Below are 21,565 nucleotides of genomic sequence, written 5' to 3'. Positions count from 1 at the left end.
CAAAGCATCCTCACTCAAACTAGGATTGGCAAGGATTTCTCTACCTCATTCTTTATGCATAAGTAAAAGATCTTTGCTAATTGCATGCTTGACAGTTTCGCATGCATTGCACATAGCTAGCATCACCAAAGGCCAATTTGATGAACTCCACAAGAAAGAATCTTTGCCGCCACACTGACATCTATATGGATGATCATTATTACGAGAAGAGATTTATCATGGGAAGGGCCCTATCAAGTACATGAATGCTTTTGAAATAGTTCTTAACATCTTAAAGACTTCAATGGAGAACTACATAAACATAGAGTGAGTGGCCTTTAACTAAACCCTGCCCCAACATTTTTACCCATCTCTAACCCTATCATCTTTCAACCTTTCTAAAACCTACCACTTTTCTATATTAGAAACATTGTATGACAAGTGTAGTTTATTTTGTGGGATTGTTCAAATATATGCACGTAGAAGCAATTGTGAGGTAATGTTTGGTGAATCCAACCCACCTTGAAGCTCATCATCAAGTGCAACTTGGGTTGGAATTCATAATTTGAGAGCTTGGGTAGCTAGAGGTTCCTAGGAGTTTACGGATGGAAGTTAGCTTGAAGAGTTAAATATATATGGATATAGATGTGGTTTGCCAAAAAACTCCATGGAAGTTAGCTTGCAGAGTTAAATATAAATGGATATAGATGTGGTTTGCCAAATCCTTTATTGAAAGGTATTGAGAAATATGTGTTGGAGGTATATGTGTGGTTTGCTAGATGCTTAATTCAAAGATATTACTACTAGGTTGTTGGAGTTCCCTTATCCCTTGGACTCCAAGTGGATAAAGATAAGCAAGGTGTTCTTGCCATCCACAAAATGCGAAGTCATGATGATGGAGGAACTCACCAAAAGCATGAAGACCACATGCAACAGCACAGGTCCAAGGTTTTTTTGACATCACACAGAGGAATGTGACAGGAGGGTGGGTGGGCCTCAGGACTATCTACAACGGGATATTAATAAGGGGGGAGAACAAGGATCAATGGCTGAGAAGATGCATGATGGGCAGGCGCGTTCTCAACCGTCAATTACGGTCAGGCGCGCCGGTGGACGGTCAGGTGCCGGGTTTTTTTTCTAGGTGGGGGGGCAAAGACTAGCTTAAGAACCCTTGGCCACAAGGGGGCTCACACCATGCTCGCATAGGTGTGTTGGATAGCTCACCTACCTGTCCAGCGGGCCCAAGTTCAAATCCTACTGGGGGCCTCGCCATGTTTCAAGGGCCCTTCCATGTTTAATTTTTGGTTGCCCATGTTTACTCCCAACCGGGCCCTTATTGGCGGCGGTCTGCCACCCAACGGCCCAGATTCAACGTGCATTTGTGGCCCTTGATCCCTTCTCTCACATCTCATGGCACTTAGTGTCATGGGTGGGGGAGGACTGATTTGAGAGTGCCAAAGAGAGGACTACTGAAATTATTGAATGTGTATTACAAACGTGTGTTTTTAGGATGCATGGTTTTAGAAGTGTGTTGGAAATTTCCAAGAAGTTGCGGTTCAATTATTGATATGTTTCCACTGTTTTGAGTGTACATGAAGTTCCCACCTATATCTACTTCTGTATTGAATATGCCTGCATAGATAGTATCCTTCTTGTCATTGTTTGCTAGAGTCAGTGACTCTAGTTGAGTGCACAACTCTATCCCCTACTCCATTTAATGTGCACCACAACATAACACTTTCTACTAGTTTACCTTCCCTACAGTGTAGCAAGTGGTAGGCTGTCTAATGAATCCCATACTCTTTACATGAATGTAGTCTTGAGAAGCATGCCAATAAGACCATGTAACGTCTTCAGTGACAGCTTGCGGTCAATAACTGCCAGGTTCTCGGGTTGTCTACGCTCTATAGGCAGGACGGCCTTTAGAACAAGAGGGTTGAAAAGAAATGCTTAAACACTCACCACGCTTGCTATATAAGTGCAGCTAAACCAAGATGTTTGATCTTGTGAACCAACACTAGAGCGACGATCTCTGGTTAGGAAATTTTTAGAAGATCAGGTCTTGGTTTACGGATCTTCGACACATTTAATAACTTTCATATAGAGGGCTTAGAGTAGATGAGTTGCTGCACTTTTCCAATCTGTGCGTAAGCAACAAAATCACGATGAATTATAAACAAGGTAACTAGGAACACCCATATGCAAAAATGTATTCTTTCCCATATATATAAAAAGCTTTTTCTCAAAGCACACGGGTAACCTTTAAATAATTTAAATTAGTTTTTCGTTGTTAACACTACACACACACGGATTGGAAGTTCATGCTCTCTAAAACTCGATGAGACTATCTACAAAAATTAGTAGACAAATTTTCATAAATAAACCATCTCATGCTTCTCGAGGGGTGAAGTGCAGACTCAGCCATGAACAAGGTTATCATTATAGAGAACACACGTTGGGCAAATTGCACTGAATTATGTAAATTCACACCATTACTATATGTTGTCATATCTTCTTCTGTATGGGGTTTGGTTGCTATAACGGTACGGAATTACAAACGAAAGGGTAACGGGTTTCGCCAAAATTACATATATCTCTTGAGGTCAGAGTTTTCTCATAATCATCAGTTACTCCATGCATTCTGGTGGTCGATTCAGGTCTTCGCTTATTTTTGACCGCTTGGCTACAGGAAGGCTTGCAGGATTGCTCTTGTCACTTGAGTCAACCCTGCACAATGGTTCAAATACGATGCAGTACTATTAAGTCTTACTCAAGATCATGCATTTGTTACCTGATGGGCAGTCATTTAACCTAATAAGTAATTAACGATACTGTTGTAGCTGTACTGTTAAGTCTAATTACTCGAGATGAGGCACCGTAAGTAATTAACGACTTTGTTGTAAACTGAGGTCAAGCATTAATCAATAGGGTTGACCCAATGCAGCATTTTCATATATTAACCTTTCAAAACTCAAGATCATGCATAACTCACCAGAGTTGGAGTGATGCATCAGGCGGAGGAGTCTCCTGAACGTTCCGCACTGTGCAATCACCATTACCATACGAATTTCGGGAGCCGGTTACTTCTGAGGGACAAGAGTCCACTAAATGGGCCAGAGAGTTCGAGTTTGCATTGTTTGTTTTCCTAGCATCCTTGACCTACATAGCAAAGAAAGGAGACATATTATCTTCACTGCATACTCGGTGCCCATAGCAAAGAAAGGGAACATATTATCTTCATTGCAACCATCCCCTTAACGGAAACGCATCTCTTCCAGTCTCTACCTTAGTGGTATCTAAATTCTAGACCACTCAGTACCAATAAGGTACCCCTCCAGGATTGTGTGCAAGTCCAGGATTGTGTGCAAGGGAGGGAGGTTACACATAAATAACAAAATAAAAATTAGGACTTTTCAAACCTATCAACATGCGGGAAGTATCAGTGCCCCCCCCCCCCCCCCCCCCCCCCCCCCCCCCCCCCCCACACACACACAAAAAGAAAATAAAAGGAGAGCTTGAATGATGATACACCACATTGGGACACCTTCTGTGGCCCATGCTGCATCAGAAGCTATTCACAATATGGTCATCATCTTTACATACAGTTCACAACCACATATAAACCTTTCTCTCACCCCCCCCCCTCTCTCTCTCTCTCTCTCTCTCTCTCCTATCCATTGGAATTGACAACCCTTGGAGGCTCCAGGCCAGACATGTATTGTCCACTCGCAGACGTGGTGTCATCAGAGAGAGCACAACTCCTGAGATCTCCGCGAGCTCCAGAACAGACTCTCTCCATGACAGAGAGCGACACCACCCTGGCGGGTGGACCTTGTCTCCATGTATACTGCAGTAAACATCTGATGTGTACCGTAACCCGTTGGTCCTACTGAGATCACTATTCATTGTACGTGAAAGGCCCCTGTAATATTCGGATGTAGGGGCTGATTCGTTTAAACCTGGAATTATTGTAACACCTCAAGATTTGGAGCGTTAACACTACAGATTTTAAGTACCTTTTCTTTAATGTCCTCGAGATGCTCCAGCAGCAGCTCGTCCTACAAAATGGAAAAACATACGAACTTCTCAATCAAGAAATCAGACAGAAATAGGAAACAACGCTTGGTCAAGGGCATAGCACGATGCACCTGCCTTCTTTGCACGAACACGTCCCAGATTCTCATGGATTTGCTGCTCCAAGTGGATGAGATCCTTCAAGGACAGCCGCTCTAGATCATCACCAATGAGATTTCTGCACGGGGTAAGGTCCATTTTAAGGTTAATCAAGGCCAGTAATTATTCTTCCTATGGCTATTTTCATCCTTTTCTAGATCCACTTTCAAGAAAAAATAGCATACGCTAACACATACCTTTGCAAGGTCCTCAATTTCTCAGTGTATTCAGTCAACCTATCAGTGCCGGTATTCTGCAGCAGGACAATATCAGATGTGGCTTCTTTCCCGTGGATTCCGACAGTATCAATTTATTCTTATACTAAAGATTCAGAAAACTTAATTAAAGTCTGCATGATTATGAGTAAGATTATTGTAGAAGCCTCATTTTGAACTAACAAATAATCTCAGTTTAAGTCTACATGAAGATGCTCTGCAAGCCCACTCTTTCATCAGGCATATCTCTACTTTTTTTAGAATTGTAAATTTCTTACTTCATAAAACAGACTCACTTGTGAGGAATTATTATCGTCGGCGGCCTCCGAATCTGCGCGACACTTCACGTACCGCTCCAGTATGCCTTGCATGCTGAAATCGGAAAAATAGCTTTGCACAACAAAATTCATTAAGAAAACAATGGCTTTTGGTAAACAAACTTTGTTAATACTAATTTTAAACATTGACACTCATAGGAGTGCTGGCATTGCGGTTTACGCATTGGGCTCTCAATTGTCATATGGAATCAACCAAATTGGCTATAACATTCAAAAGACAGCGAGGAGGAGAACTCCACCCTGCCTCCTACTCAACCCACTCAACAATAGTAGAGGTACCACTACCCAAGCCACTACTGCAAGGGGAGAACTCGAGAGCTTTGATGTGACAAACAAAAGTACATAAGCGAAGATGAATAATGAATTAGGATATCCGATAGAACTTCGATGTGTGCTAGGCGCGAGTACAAAAAAGTGAGTACAAAAAGAGGACAAGGTCCAAGGAGAGACTATACAAAGGGGCATCACGATCAGAGCTCTCGCTGAAATCATCCTCAAGAAAAGAGGACACAATGGTAGCCTCACTGAACCCTCATCATCGAACTCGGGCTCTCTAAGCTAATGTGAGAAGCCAAAGGGAGCATCTTCATCTGTAAGAGCGGGTGACGAGCTACCCAAACCACGCCGCACATAGGTGTGCACTGTGTCGCAAAGCACGACGAATCGTACATCCACGATGAGTGCGAGGAAGTCGTCGATCAAATGACTCGAGCTCTCGATAGATCTATACATAGATCCTCTCCTCCTCCTCATCTTGCTCTTTGTTGACACTCTCAAGAGTGTCCCTTGTGAGCATGAATACACCCACATTCACCTACATTGTACAATGATCAAGCGACAAGCCATGAGCATAAAATTTGAATGATTCAATGTATTCGAAACTAGTGTCAATAAACATTTAAGTTTGAACAATGAAAACTTTAGTCTTTAAAGTTTAAATTAAATGCTTATAACTTGTAAGTTATACCAATCTTGCCGATTTCATCTTTTGCATCGTGCAAGTTAGCACGGCCATACACTAGTCTCTCTAACTGTTGCGTGCTCAAGTGATTTTGTAACCTCATGTGTCCAAGTGAGTAGGAACTCCAGTTCCTCTCACATGCACCCAGAGAGCAATCCTGAGCTAGGATTCTCAAAGCCACCTTTTGGAGGCTTGAGAGCACATACCCAAATGTCTCCCACCAGAAGAGAGAATTCACAAGGGATTCCCTCTTCTAGCAGGTAGTAGATACAAACGTGGCTCCCCTCCTTTGGTCATTGTAGTTAATGGGATCCTTAAGGAACTTCCCATTGTAATCCCTCGGCAATGCTTTAGGCAAGAAAAAATCTCGATCTTCCATGTTGGTAAAGAGTGCAGGCGATTTGTCAGCCGGATGCAATAATGCGGGCAAGAGCTTGGATAGGTCTTTGTATCAACTTCCATCTCTTCTCCACAATGGCCAACATACCATCACGCTTCTCCTCGTCAATGGAAGGAGAAGCACGCAACTCCACTATATCCTCTCTCACGAAGTGAAAAAGAATGCCCATGAAGGCCCTATCCATGTCAATCATCCGCAATAACCTGTAGAAGGGCCTGACGGCAATGACAGTAGTGCGGACTGACTGTCAAACTCCTCCTTTACACAAAGTCGTTGCATGGCTTTGGCCTCTACTGATTCTTGCTTATCCCACTCATTCTACATTGTTGAGACCACTATTTGGTGAAGGGGGGATTTCACATCGTAGAGGTGCCACATGTAGGCGAAGCGTGAGGATGAAGGTTTCTTTAGCTCTAGCTTGCTACGTCCATGCAACATGGCAAGCACCTTCACCTTTGTTGTGAAGAAGGTGACAATCGATGTAGCTTCAGCCATTACTTCCTTCATCCACTAACTTACCCATATCCTCCATGAGAAAGTCAATGCAATGGGAGGCACAAAGCATCCACACTATGGAGGGATAATCCTCCTTGAGCAATTTCGCCATCTGACGGCAATTTGAAGCATTCTCGGTAATGACTTACAGCACGTTCTCCGAACCGCCGACCTACATGTCACATGAATGGATGTGATGACCGTATCACATAGCCACATATAACATATGGTAAACTTTAAACTTTAAAGACTTGAGCACAATTTGAAACTTACCTCCATGATGGCTTGCTTAATATGGCAATATATGAATGTGCCTGAGGTTTTCCTCTTCGCCTTTCGAGAATCCACACCCTGCACAAAGTATGTGCAAAGAGGCCAAGAGACAAGTATGTTGATGATGCCTCTCTTCTTCTAGTGACTCCATCCATCGGAGAGGATGCTACACCCATACTTGTACCATGCTGCTTGCACATGCTGCTTGCACTGGATTGAGAGATCTATCGATTCTCTCCTTCTCATCAACAAGTCTCTGTGTGTGAATGTCATGGTAAGAGATACCGGTGTATTCTTCACATGGGCCCACATTCGCAATGGCTTTACCCATTGTCTTCCATTGATCTACCTTGAGCACATGGAATGAGAGACTGCACTCAATAATGGTGCGTGCAATCTCTATATTTGCTAGCCGTTGTTCTCAGAGATGTGATAGAGACGAAGAGACACCCCCAATGGCTTGGGCAAGAGTGTCTTGCCTCAGCAAACACTCAAACCTTTGCCTTGTTGAGAAGGCGGAGGTGGGACCAACATAGGTAGCGTCTATGAAGGCGGTGGGGGAGGATGAATCACAAGGCAGGGAGATGACCTTATCATCCATTGAGATTTTACCACTATTACGGGGAACGCCCAATCATCCCCTAATAATGTTGAAGACCTCATCGGATATAGCTAGGGGGACTTCCTTGCATGGCGCAACATGCCCTCTCACCCCCCACCCGCCCCCCCCCATCTTTTCGAGATGTTGGAGAAGCATAGTTTGTTGGGGTAAAGGCATAATGCCCACCCTTATAGTGTGTACAAGCCCATAAGTTATAGTACATAGTACACTTAGTACTTTTAATGTACTAAGTGCACTATGTGTACTAGTGCAATATACATGTGTGATAGGGGAGTCACACACTCATCACTTGATGAGTTGACTTATCCCCACAACTCTCTCTCTCTCTCTCCCTTGCTTCTCTGTGTATGTCTCCCACACATGAATTAACCTAACCCTAATTCTTCTCTCTCCCATTCAACTGGTATCAGAGCTTGTAGTACTTCCATAGCTGGGTGCTGATTGGGTACTGCCATAGGTTGGTACCGTGCCGGTTGTAGCCAGGGGCAGCAGCAGCTGTGCCATAGATTTTGACGCCAACTGCAAGGGACCTCCACAAGCGTGGCTCTCTCTCTCTGCAACTTACGCAGGCTGCAGCTGAAGACAGTCGACTAAGTGTTGACGTGGCAGAGCTACGCGTAGTCGCAGCAGCTAGGCGGAGGTGGCGAAGGCAGCAGCCGTTGATCGTTATTCACAAGGCGACGTCAACAAGCAACACGTGTAGCGAGCCACTGAAGTGAGCGAAGAAGAAGCGTTGGGCGGACAGGCTGGCGGGCGGACCTCATCGCGTGTGGGTTTCGCTCCTCGTCACCTTCTCCTAAGCGTAACAACTCCTACGTGTTCCCAGATATTCGCGAGGCTGTATCCTCACGGCGCCCAACTCCTTGTGTCTGGTCCTTCGCCTGCCCAAACAGAGCCACGTCTGTGACCAGCCCAAGCCCCACTACAGAATCAGCATCAACATCAGCAAGTTTCGCCCCCCCCCCCCACCTGCACAGAACAGAAGCAGCATCATCACCCCCTTTTCCTGCAACAATAAAATTCAGCCTGCAAATTGAAGAAAAATTAGAAATTACAAGGTATTTTCCTCAATTTTTTTTGGGGGATTTGCAATTGAGCAAGTACAATCAACAATTGAGCAGGTACAGGTGTCGAATTGCTCAATTTTTGAGCAAAATTGGCAAAATTGGGTGACATTGGTCACAATCAGGATCAATTTGCAGGAAATTGGTCACAATCAGGATCAATTTGCAGGAAATTGGATGTCAAAATTTGGGGCTTTTGATGTAATTGTGCAATTAAGCACTCATACATGCTGTATGATGTGAAAAATCGCACATTTGGGCAAAATTGCAGCAAATTGCAGTGCAAATCAAGGGGCTTTTGTGCCGATTGGATTGATTTGCATCAGGCAATCGCATTTGATGCTGTGGATAATGTGTTGATGCCTTACAAGCACTCAATGTGCCTGTAAATCAAGGGGCTTTTATGTACTGGATGTATATGTGGCCAGGGGGAAGCATCACGAACACTCTGGATGCCTTCATGTGCGTCAATGTACCATGTATGATCAAAAATTGATCTTAAATCAAGGGGCTTTTCAAGTTCGTATGCTTGTTGAGCTTGGCAAAGCAGTAGGCAAGACATTTATGCCTTGAGTCCTTAAAATCAGCTTGCAGTCAAGGGGCTTTTGCCCAATTTCTGTTCGGAACTGTTGTATGCAGTGTTCGGGACTGTAAAAGTCTGATTTTCACTCATTTGGACAGCCAGGATAGCATTTATTGCTACTGTATCTGCTGGTACAGATTTGGTACAGTTTTGTACAAGTTTTGGCATGGCTGTACACTGATTTGAGTGAGGAAAAGGTTCAATTTCAACTGCTGTACTTGCCGGTACAGGTTTGGTACATCATTGGTGAGCACTTGGTACTGCTGTACAGTACTTTGGAAGGGGAACAGAGCACATTTAAGGTGCTGTCCTAAATCTGCAGCAACCAGATTTTGGTGATTTCATCACATAAAGTGGGAGAAAAGTTGCATTTGTGCTTCCGCAGTGGGAGATAAAGCTTGGGAGAAAAAAAACTGTGAGCACTTTGTGTGCTTTTGGTGCAGTGTTTGCACATTTTGCAGGGAGTCAGGCATTGACAGGTTGCATATTGCTATGGCAACCACAGGTGAGAGCTCTTCATTGCTTCACATCAAGAAGCTTGAAGGCTCGCATAATTATGATATTTGGCAAACCCAGTGCTACAATGTGTTGCTCCAGAAAAAGCAGCACAAGCCTATCAAAGAAAGCGGTGTAATGCCCGCTTCTGTTACTGCTGAAGAGTGGGAAGATATGGATGAGCTGGCAAGATCTACTATCATGTTGTCTGTGTCAGACTCATTACTTTTCAGCATTCGTGAAGAGAAGACAGCTTGGGGAATGTGGCAGAGATTGCAGGACTTGTATGCCCAACAAAGTGCCTCAAGCAAAGTGTATTGGTTGAAGAAACTCATAGGTCTTCAGATGAAGGAAGGGGCGTCTATGACAGCCCATCTAAATGAGTTTAATGGTATTGTCAACCAGGTCATTAATCAAAAGTTGGCAATGGACGATGAGTTCAAAGCCACTTTTCTGTTATGCACTTTGCCAGAGAGTTGGGACACATTCAGGACAGCCACTAGCAATTCGCATGCTATGCTGTCATATGCAGATGTTGAGGGTGCTCTTCTTCAAGAAGAGATGAACAGGAAAAACAACTCTGTTGGAAAGTCCAATGCAATGAATGCACGTGGGAGATCCCAACAAAGGGGAAAAAGCCAAGAACGGGGAAGGAGCAAGTCTCGCTCCAAAAAGGATTTGGAATGCCATTATTGTGGCAAGAAGGGACACATCAAAAAGCAATGCTACAAATGGAAAAATGATCAAAAGGAAAATGGAAAAGGCAAAGACAAAGAGAAAGATGAAGCCAAAGATGTAAAGCCAAAGGGCAAAAGTGGAGTCAAGATTGAAGAAATCAATGTGTCACATGCAGGTGGCAGTGAGGATGAGGTCCTATTTACGTCTTCACTTGATGCCCATTCACTTCTTACAGGTGGTCATGGTATGCACTCATGGATCATTGATTCAGGTGCCTCCTTTCATGTCACAGGTTGCAGAGACTTGTTTGTCAGGTATACTGCTGGCAATGAAGGAGTGGTTTATTTGGGTGATAACCATGCATGCAAAATTCTTGGCAGAGGTGATGTGAGGCTTGTGTTTTCAGATGGCTCACAGCTTATGCTCCATGATGTCAGGCATGTGCCTGAGATCAAGAAGAACCTACTGGACAGCTTGATGATGCTGATTATGTTACCACATTTGGTCGTGGAAAGTGGAAGATTAGTAAGGGCTCACTGGTTGTTGCCAGAGGCTCTAAGGTGGACACTCTTTACTTTATGCATGCAGGTGTTTGTCACCATGCTAATGTAAATGCAACCGAGCTGCCGGAAATTTCTATGTGGCATAGCCGGTTGGGACACATGAGTGTCAAGGGAATGGAGCAATTGTCTCGTTTGGGTTACTTGCCTTCTCTAAAGTTTTCAAGTTTTCAGTTTTGTGAGCATTGTATATATGGTAGGCAACTACAGTGCCCCCACAAGAAAGCTCTTGGACAGAAAGATGCTCAGTTAGAGCTTGTGCATACAGATGTATGTGAGATGCCTCAGCTTTCTTTGGGAGGGGCAAAATATTTTGTGTCTTTTATTGATGATGCCACACGCAAGGTGTGGGTTTATCCTCTTCGTTTGAAGAGTGATACATTCTCAGTGGTTGAGAAGTTTGTTGCTCTTGTTGAGAATCAAACTGGCAAAACACTGAAGGCTTTGCGTTTCGACAATGGTGGAGAGTATATGTCCAAACAGTTTCAGGACTTTTGTGATGCTAAAGGCATCAAGAGGGAGCTCTCTACTCCTTATGATCCTCCACAAAACGGGACAGCAGAGAGGATGAACAGGACCATTCAGGAGAAGGTCCGTTCTATGTTGTCACATGCTGCGTTACCTCATGGTTTTTGGGCTGAAGCTGTTATGACAGCCGTTCACCTTATTAACAGGTCACCTAACACGAGGCTTGGTGGGAAAGTGCCAGAAGAAGTATGGACAGGGAAGCCTCCGTCATACAAGCACTTGAGAGTGTTTGGTTGCGTTGTGTACGTGCACATACGCAGGGAAATGCGCACCAAACTTGATCCTAAGTCTCACAAATGCATATTCCTAGGATATGGTGACAGAGGTGAAATGGGGTATAGACTTTGGGATCCCGTGAATAGAAAGATTATACGCAGCAATGATGTCATTTTTGATGAAACATGCATGTATAAGGAGCCTGCAAGGCAACAGGAGCCTGGCAGAGTCATCTTTGATGATGATGGACATCATGGACAACAACAAAGGGCTGTAAATCAGCCATTACAGCAGGAAAACCAGCCCTTAAATGGTGCTGAAAATGGTCCAAATGGACAGCCAGAGATGGCAGAAGATATCCCTATGGATATACCACAGTTAGAGGAGATACCGGGCATGATTTTTCAGCCTTATGGCATGGAACAGGAGCCACCAATGGGTGATATGCAGGCTAGACAGCAACCTGCAAATGATGGTCATTGGGTACGGAGGTCCACAAGACCCTCCAGAGCCCCTGACAGGTTTGTTCCAGGGGTTGACTACTTGATGCTTACTGACTGTGGGGAGCCCTCATGTTACAAGGAGGCTTTACAGAGGGCAGACAAGGCTCTTTGGAAGCGTGCCATGAAGTCAGAGATGGATTCTCTGCACAAAAATGGAACATGGAAGTTGGTGCATTTGCCTACAGGCAAGAAGGTTTTGCCATGCAAATGGGTTTACAGGCTCAAAGTTGCACCAGATGCAAAGCCAAGATACAAAGCCAGGTTAGTGGCTAAGGGCTTCAAGCAGGAATATGGTGTGGACTTTGATGAGATCTTCTCTCCAGTGGTCAAAATGACCACACTTAGAGCTGTGTTAGCTTTGGTTGCACATGATGATCTGGACTTGATTCAGATGGATGTGAAGACTGCTTTTCTTCACGGTGATCTCCATGAGGAGATATATATGCAACAGCCAGAGGGTTATGCAGTAAGTGGAAAGGAGAAACTTGTATGCAAGCTGAAAAAGAGTCTTTATGGGCTCAAACAGGCACCAAGGGAATGGTATCACAAATTTGATACATTCATGAAATCCCAGAATTTCAGGAGAAGTGACATAGATCACTGTTTATACACCAAGAAAGCTTTGGATGGCAATCTATTGATCCTCATCTTGTATGTTGATGATATGTTGATTGCCGGGAAATCTCGTAAAGAGATGGATGCCTTGAAGAAGAGGCTGCATGAAACCTTTGATATGAAGGATTTGGGTGATGCAAATCACATTTTGGGTATGCGGATACTTCGGGACAGAAATCAGCATGTGTTGTATTTGTCTCAGAAGGAATACATTGGCAAAGTTTTGCAGAGATTCAATATGGACGGGGGGAAGAAGACTAGTACTCCTTTGCCTCCATATGTGAAACTCAGTGCTATGGACAGCCCACAGTCAGATAGTGGCAGGGCTGATATGGCCAAGATTCCGTCTGCTTCAGCTTGTGGCAGTCTCATGTATGCCATGGTTGCTACTAGGCCGGACATTGCATTTGCAGTGGGAGTGGTTTCTAGATACATGGCCAACCCTGGCAAGAAGCATTGGGAAGCAGTGAAAGGTGTCATGAGATACCTGAAGGGCACACAGGATATGTGCATTTGCTTTGGCAAACAGGATGCATTAGTGCATGGTTACACGGATTCGGATTATGCCGGTCATCCAGATAACCGGAAGTCTACTACCGGTTATGTGTTTACATTCACAGGAGGTGCTGTGTCATGGATATCCAGGATGCAGAAGTGCACTGCCTTATCTACTACAGAGGCCGAGTATATTGCAGCCACAGAGGCTTGCAAGGAGGTATTATGGCTATCTCGGTTAGTGGTTGATTTGGGTTATACAGGGGATATTCCATTGTTGCATTGTGACAGTCAGAGTGCCATCCAGTTGGCAAAGAACCCTGTCTTTCATGCAAAGACGAAGCATGTGGATGTGAAGTATCACTTCATTAGAGAGGTGATAGAGAACAAGCAAATTCAGCTTGTTAAGATTCATACGGATGACAACCCGGCTGATCTGTTGACAAAGAGTTTGCCTCCGGAGCGGTTTGCTCATTGCAGACACTTGATGGGCATTGGATGAGGCCAGTTTCAGCCTTGATATGGCCTTGTATATTATCATGTACATGCTGATTTTTTCTTTTCCTTCATTTAAGGGCACTTTGCCTTTAAGTGGGAGGTTGTTGGGGTAAAGGCATAATGCCCACCCTTATAGTGTGTACAAGCCCATAAGTTATAGTACATAGTACACTTAGTACTTTTAATGTACTAAGTGCACTATGTGTACTAGTGCAATATACATGTGTGATAGGGGAGTCACACACTCATCACTTGATGAGTTGACTTATCCCCACAACTCTCTCTCTCTCTCTCTCCCTTGCTTCTCTGTGCATGTCTCCCACACATGAATTAACCTAACCCTAATTCTTCTCTCTCCCATTCATAGTTACGCCTCTTGTGTATTGTTTTCCCAATAGTTACAAATCCATCTATATGACTTGGACTTTCCTTCGGCTTCCTCGATATGGATAGCAAGCACATTGAAAGGGAGATGAGAGACACAAAGAGAGAGAGGCTTGATAGTTGAGATGAGAGAGAGAGAGAGAGAGAGAGAGAGAGAGAGAGAGAGGCTAGAGGCTAAAGCTTCAAAGTTCAAGCTTGAATGAATGTGAGGGAAGGTTTGGGGGGGGGGGAGAGAGAGAGAGAGAGAGGGCACTTTAAAGGATTTTCTCAAGAGCTAAAGCCTCTAATCAAGACAAGATAAAAAAACGGCTGAAAAACAATTTTAAAAAACGGGCACAAAATGGGTAGAAATGACACTTTTGTAAACTGTCAACTACACCAACGGTCATCTCGTAACATACAATATTGTACGGTATCATACCCTACGAATCATACAGTACGAACAAGTTCGTACCAGTATGAGACACAACCATACTATCTACACTGACTCTCAAAGTGCTTGGTAGTGGGGGCGAGGAATTGAATGTTTCATGCTCACACGACAGAGAGGCTCTAGGTAGGAGAGATCAACTTGGTTTACATCTCTACACATCATAATGCTCTTCCTTGTGAAAAGCTTGAAGCTTTCTACAAAGCTCTAAGCTTATTGCCTATTGGGGATTGATCTTCAAGATTCTTGTGCATGTTCACAACTATCACTCTAGGGGGATTTGTAGACATCTATGTCATGGGAAGTGGTGTGAACACTTTAGGACTAACCGGGAAACTTTTCCCTCTTAAAGAGGTTTTTTCCCCTGTGCATGTGAGCACCCTCTACCACTTATCATTTGAAGTGTTTTTATTCTTTATACCTTGTAGCACTCACTCTAATTTGGTAATCATCATCGAGTTGTGTGCCTCTCACTCTCTCACTTTGTTTGAGCTCTATTGTGAGTGTCTTCTTGCTACTAACCCTAACCTATAAGTTCTAAGAGAGAACTTGGTTGATCTATATCTTTCTCTTCAAGGGCTTTTCCAAGATGATCACTTGTTTGGAAATATTTGACAACTAGTTCAGGACAAGTGTTAGCTCACAAGATATGGGAAGCCTGGAATCCTAGATAAGTCATGCCAAATAGGGGGGGCTCTCAAGGACCACATGGCAGTGCTTCCCACACTAGATCACCCCATCCTGTCATCACTTCATATTCTATCCCTCTCTCTAGGAAAAAGAAAAAATGTGTATTTCTCTTTTTCTTGGCTAAGAAAAATGATTTTGAGAGTTTTTGTTCATATATTATAAAGGAAAAACCTGTTTAAAATGCTAAGCTATAGCTTGCTCTCCTCTACACACTACTGCCATCAGTTACCTTCATCCTACTCTTGATGGGGAGAAATTTTTATATCTCCATAGCAACTTGAGAGTTGTTTTACAGCCCATTCCTAGCTGTTTCTAGCTGTTGTTTGATATCTTTATCATTGTGTGTGTTGCCGACATAGAGAGAAACACTATCAGGTGCTGCTATGTGTGTGAGAGTTGTAAGAGTTCTCCAATGTGTGTAGATATGCCCAAGTGCAAGAGGCCATTGACAAGAACGTTAAATGTGTGAAGGTTCACTTGAGCCTTTGCTAGGGATAAGGTGGTGAATGAATTTAAAATTGGTCGAGAATCTCAGTTTAACGATTCACACGTGATAACATGGAGATGGGATCCTATGGTGCTCTCACGGCGTGATGAAGGGCTACGGAGTGCCAGTCATTTAGAAGATATTGTTTGCTACTATCTTCACTTACATTGTGTGGCAGTTTGACAAGGCTAGGCCTTGGGCTTCCCAACTGATGATACTTGATGTCTTTTCACTCCTTAATGGTCATGAAAATGCCAATTTAAGAGGGGGGAGACCAGCCCTTCTTCTGGTCCCTAATGTTGTGTAAATGTGTCATTATGGAAAGAACCAAATCTTTTGATGTGTATCTGAGAAATGATGTTTCGATGCTTATGTTGAATTCAATGGATTAGAATGTTTTAAGTGCAAATACTCTTGGTTTACGCTTTCAGTTTGCTACACAAGTCATAGGCGATGGAGAAGCATCAACGGCAAAGTTAGAGTTGAGGTACACCCCCATATCAGGCGTTAACTCCTTGTATTGCACATGGGCTAAATAAATTTTTGAAAGGGGGAGAGATTGTCAATTTTATCACTCATCACCATTGTATTCTCTCAAAGTTTAGAGAGAGGTCTTCCCAAAAGGATATCTTAAAAAAATATGAAACCCACTTTGCCTACAATTTTATATACTAGAGAGGCTTCAAAAGGTGAAAAATGTTTTGAAACAGCTTGTGGTGAGTGATCAATGGATTATTTGGCTCACCTCTCGGTACAACTTCCATAATGGATTTTGGGCTAGTGTGGTCTATCTTAATGTTGTCATGAAGCCCATCATTCACATGTTAAGGATTGTAGAGAACAAGCAACATTGCATTGGCAAAAAAAAAAAGAGAAAAAGATCCTTCTATTAGTTTGATTCTCACCGATTTCCCTCTCAGCGGAATGGCAAGACAGCAGTCTGTGGTGACAGACCAATCAGGCAATGCCATGGGAGACGTACAATCACCCACTAGAGTTTTCGAGTATGAACACCAACTCTCATATGGTCATAGGGACACACAGAACACCACTCTATTGAGCTGACCTTCACTCTCACTCTCTCAGTTCTCACTCTGCATCTATCCACTAACTATCTCACTTACTCTCTCATACATAGGCAATATATTCAGTAGAACAAAGATACTGCAGACTCAATCCACACAACGTAGAGAACAACTCAAAACAACAATGATGTAATATGCGGAAGCTTCGGAGAAGGATCGGTACTTCAAAACTCAGAAATCAGCACTCTTTTCGCGACGGAATTAACGCACAAACTGAAAGGAGGTGTGCAGAAAATAGAGAGAGAAGGGGGAGATGGAGAGGACACAGTATTGGGTTCCAAGTACCCTCTCTAGGGCCCCCACCACGGATGGTGTATTTGCTTTATTAGAATGATGTAAATCTGAAAACAAATATAGAAAACTTGACCTTTTCTTGGCTGGAAAATCCTGCCCTTGACCTTCAGAAGTCCACCCCTTTGCTTGGCAATCTCCTTGGCTTGACTGGCCCTTGATTGGCTTGAGCACTTGGTGAAAACTGAGATGAATGATGGGATTATGGCCTCCACTATTTATACTCCTCCTCAGGAGCAGTCGGCCAATTGAAAAACAGGCTGTTGTCCCACGATTGGTGAAATTCAGCAATAAATGCTGAATTAAATCCCAAAAAATACTGCCTTTTTTTCCCTAACAGGCTGAAAGTGATGCGCCTGCTTCTGATTGATTGGACACAACTTTTGTCCACAATCCCAAAGCTGGGCAGCCTATATGGGCTGCCCCATACCTGCCCTACAGCCATTTAAAGGCTGTATGCTCCTGAAAATAGCCTTATCTTTGCCCAAGGGCTGTCCCACAGCCCTTCCATGGCTGGTGGGTCCAGCCTGGGCATTCTTGGCCCACATGGGGATGGTTTCACACCATTCCCACGCCCATACTAACCTCCGGGGTAGCCCTATGGGCTGTCCCCTTGTCCTAAACATAATCTACTTAGTGATCTGGCATCCGGTACCATACCAGATACACAGAACCACTGACATCATTCTAGAGGGAGACTCACAGCGCGGACTGGCACTATTGCATGTGTAGGACAGTGCACAGCTGACCTTAGACTCCTGTTCAGGACAATGCACACCTGACCTCAGACATTTGAGATGGATCCCTTGCTGACTCATCCCAGACTAGGATCACATGGGACCAGTTCACCATCCCAGGTCCTGCACCTTCTGTACAGAAATGTCTACGTGGCATCCAAGTGCGGGATGCACGTGACATCCCCTTCTGCTTAACTTGACGGAAGCTACATAGCCTCCAAATAATCCGTCAATAATGCCGGATAGTCTTCGAAAAACTCTTTGTTGAGCCATACCGCTTCATGAGTTCCTCGGTCTTGAAACTTCGTGAGGAATTGTCGTAGTCTTCGGCCTGAGCCATGCTTGAAACAGTGCAGAAGGATCTGTTCTGGAACCGTTACTTCTGCTTCATCAACAATGTCTGGTTCCGCTTCGTCTTTGACTGAAGGGGGTGGACCTGCATATGGCTTTAACCAACTGACATGAAATACATCGTGCATAGTCCAACTCGGAGGTAGCTTTAACTGCATAGACACCTCATTAATCTTTTTCCGGATGGGAAATGGTCTGAAGCTCCTGAAAGACAACTTTGGGCATCGCTTGCCCACCTGCTTCAATCTTTGCTTCATAATCTGAAGATACACCCAATCCCCTTCCGAAAACTTCATGTCCCTTCGGTCTTTATTGGCCTGTCGAGTGTAGGCCTCTTGCGCTTTAGCCAATCTGTCTTTAACGGACTCTAGGATCTCCTGGTAAGACTCCGTCACTCTGTTCGCCTCTGGTACTGAAGACGAAGTCCTGGTTAACAACGACTGGAAAGGCCTTCCAAACGCTGCCTCATATGGAGTCCTACCAATAGCTGAAGAAAAAGAGTCATTCAAAACAGCTTGAACTAAAGGCAAAAACGATTCCCACTTACCTTGCTGATCGTGGACATAACACTTCAGCACATCAAAGGCCAACTGGTTGTATATCTCTGTCTGGCCATCTGTCTGTGGGTGGAATGCACTGGAAAAATTCAGCTTAGTACCAAAATTATCAAACAATCTAAAAATGATTGGTAAACTTGGCATCTCGGTCTGACACTATGGTTCTAGGAATCCCGCCAATCGGGTACCAATGCTGAATGAATAGCTGAGCAACATCCTCCGCGGTCACATTGGCCCTGCAAGGAATAAGCATGACAAATTTGCTAAACCTATCAACAATAGTTAAGCACTGCGTATTACGCTTACTCGAGCTAGGAGGCAGATTTGTGACAAAGTCCATCGAAATGTCTTGGAAAGGACCCTCAGGAATTGGCAAAGGCTGTAACAACCCTATATTCTTTCCACGAGGAGCTTTCACCCTTTGACAAATGTCACAGCGTTGTACATATGTAAACACATCACGCCTCATCTTTGACCAATAGTATTGCCGTTCTAATTTCTCCAGAGTCGAATTCATGCCCCTATGACCACCTGTAATGGCGTCATGGGCATCATGGAGAAGAGCTGCCCGGAATGATTTCATGACACATAGTTGGCCTTTGTAGAAAAGCCAACCATCGCGTATCAGAAAATGGCATGGTCCAATGGCATCCAATGCCTGTTCCCACTGAGTACCGAATTCCTCGGAATCCGCGTACGTGTGCTTCATGTCTTCTAGTCCTCTACCAACAAGGTCAAGTCTAGTGGTCTGAATCGCAGATACTTGTCCCTTCCGGCTCAAAGCATTGGCCACTGGATTGGCCTTTCCTGGAAGGTACTCAATCATACCACCGAACTGCTGGAATATCTGACTCCAGCGGTGTTGTCGATCACTCCACTGCGCACTTGGCATCGTCTGAATCCATCGCAATGCTTGATGGTCAGTGCAAACCTCGAAGTCACGGCCATACAGGAAATGTTTCCAATGTTTCAAGGCCTGTATAACTGCTAGGAGTTCACGATCATAGACTGAGTAGTTCTTCTCGGGCAGTAACTTACGAGACATGTAAGCTACTGGATGACCATTCTATTGCAATACACCTCTAATTGCGATGTTACTCGCATCGGTGATCACTTAAAATGGTTCGTCCCACGAGGCAAGGGCTAAACAAGGCGCTTCTGACAAAGCCACCTTGAGGTTCTGGAATGCCTCCAACGCTCGTGGAGTCATTCGAATCTTTTGCCTTCTTGTTTTCACTCCCTTTAGCAGATCGGTGAGGTCTGCCGAGAGGTCGGAAAACTTGTCAATGTGGGTGGAATATGCCTGGCATATACCCACAAATGATCTAATGTCATAAGCTGTCTGTGGTACTTCCCAGTTAACAATCTCGGCCACTTTAGCCGGATCCAGTCGAATGCCTTCAGCACTAATTATATATCCCAAGTAATGTACCTGGAACAGATAAAATTCTGACTTCTTTTCATTGACGTAGAGCTCGTTGCTTTCCAGCAACTTAAGGACTTTCTCCACATCAATGTCATGCTGCTCAACTGTAGCTGAAAATATGAGTATGTCGTCCAAAAATATGAAAACACACTCTCCAATCAACTCCCGAAAAACACGCATCATCATGCGGTTAAATGTAGCTGGGGCGTTCGTCAAACCAAATGGCATGACCACAAATTCATAGTGGGCCCGTTCTGTACGGAAGGCTGTTTTGGGGATGTCCCCCTCTACAATCCGACGATCCGTACCTGGTGGTACCCACTCTTTAAATCCAATTTAGAGAACACCTTAGCTCCATTCAGCCTCTCGAGAATATAGTCAATTCGAGGCATCGGGAATCTGCTCTTGATAGTCAACTTGTTGAGTGCATGATAATCGACACACAACCGAGAAGACCCATCTTTCTTCTTTGACAAACAAGATCGGTGCTGCAAATGGCAACACACTGGGACGGATGAAGCCAGCTTGCAACAATTCTTGGAGTTGGCGGTCCAACTCCGATTCCATTGCCTTGGAAAGGCGATACGGAAACTTGCTCGGGGGTTCCGAGCCTGGGAGGAGGTCAATCTTGTGATCCTCCGGTCTGGACGAGGGGAGCTGGGGAGGGAGACTGTCCCGAAGAAAAATCTTTTGGAACTTTTCATGGAGAACTGAGTACTTCTCGGAAGCACTGGCCACTGTCTGGGCTGTCTGGATGTAAATCATCGCACACTGTGCGCCTTTCCCCTGACTGCTCGCTTAGCCTGCAAGTGGCTTATGAGTGGAAAGTTTGGAATACCTGGCTCACACTTAATGGTCACCGGGGTGTTTGACACATTCCGATCGATCTGGAACGTGTGCTTGTCCCACTTGACATCAGGAACAAACTTGTGAAACCACTAGATACCCAGAATTATGTCTGCTCCTACAAGAGGGGCAACCATAAAGTCACGCACAAACTCTATGCCCTGAATCACTAGCTTAGCACCTAGAGCTTCATACTTGATGCTCGTTGTCATACCTGTGCTAAAACCCTCAACCTATTTGTCCACCAGGGTCAGCTCGAAATGGGCATGCCTAGCGACCTGTTCAATGACCACATCCTCCGTGCTGCCGCTGTCAAACAAGACAACGACTCTCTGGCCACCTATGTAGCCAAAGGACTTGAGCAATTCGTTGCGCTCATACTCCTGGTCATGGGCGCCCTTCTGCTTATCTTCGAGCTCCCGGCTAATAATTGCTCCAACTGAAGCACCGGGGGTTGAAGAACTAAGGGTAGTCGTGAAGACTTAATAGGGTTAGGGTTAGGGTTTACAGAAAGAAAACAAGCGTGGAAACCAAGCAGGGAGTGAACACGACTGCTGTAGATTTCTCAATAATAGAAAAATGTGAAGTAC

At 44.4% G+C, this 21,565-nt stretch overlaps 1 protein-coding gene across 3 annotated transcripts in view; it reads right to left on the bottom strand.

The window, feature by feature from the left end:
• Nucleotides 1-2,434: 2,434 nt before the first annotated feature.
• LOC147621224 (agamous-like MADS-box protein AGL19) overlaps nt 2,435-21,565 on the bottom strand; it is a 45,675-nt gene continuing 26,544 nt past the window's right edge. For 2 of the 3 annotated variants that reach the window (XM_086823944.1, XM_086823945.1), the window contains exons 3-8: nt 4,664-4,757; nt 4,350-4,405; nt 4,132-4,231; nt 3,996-4,037; nt 2,972-3,138; nt 2,435-2,706 (exon numbers count right to left, since the gene is read on the bottom strand). In XM_086823944.1, coding sequence (XP_086680070.1) covers nt 2,607-2,706; nt 2,972-3,138; nt 3,996-4,037; nt 4,132-4,231; nt 4,350-4,405; nt 4,664-4,757 — 559 coding nt within the window. In that variant the 3' untranslated portion in view covers nt 2,435-2,606. The remainder of the gene's footprint in view (nt 2,707-2,971; nt 3,139-3,995; nt 4,038-4,131; nt 4,232-4,349; nt 4,406-4,663; nt 4,758-21,565) is intronic. The other variant, XM_086823946.1, reaches the window with a different exon arrangement.

Source organism: Cibotium barometz, chromosome 30 (genome assembly GCF_041138505.1).
Source record: "Cibotium barometz isolate CiBa-2024 chromosome 30, ASM4113850v1, whole genome shotgun sequence".
In the NCBI taxonomy this organism is placed as follows: domain Eukaryota; kingdom Viridiplantae; phylum Streptophyta; class Polypodiopsida; order Cyatheales; family Cibotiaceae; genus Cibotium; species Cibotium barometz.
Note: the sequence above shows the minus strand (reverse complement) of the source record. Positions and strands in the feature narration are given on the sequence as shown.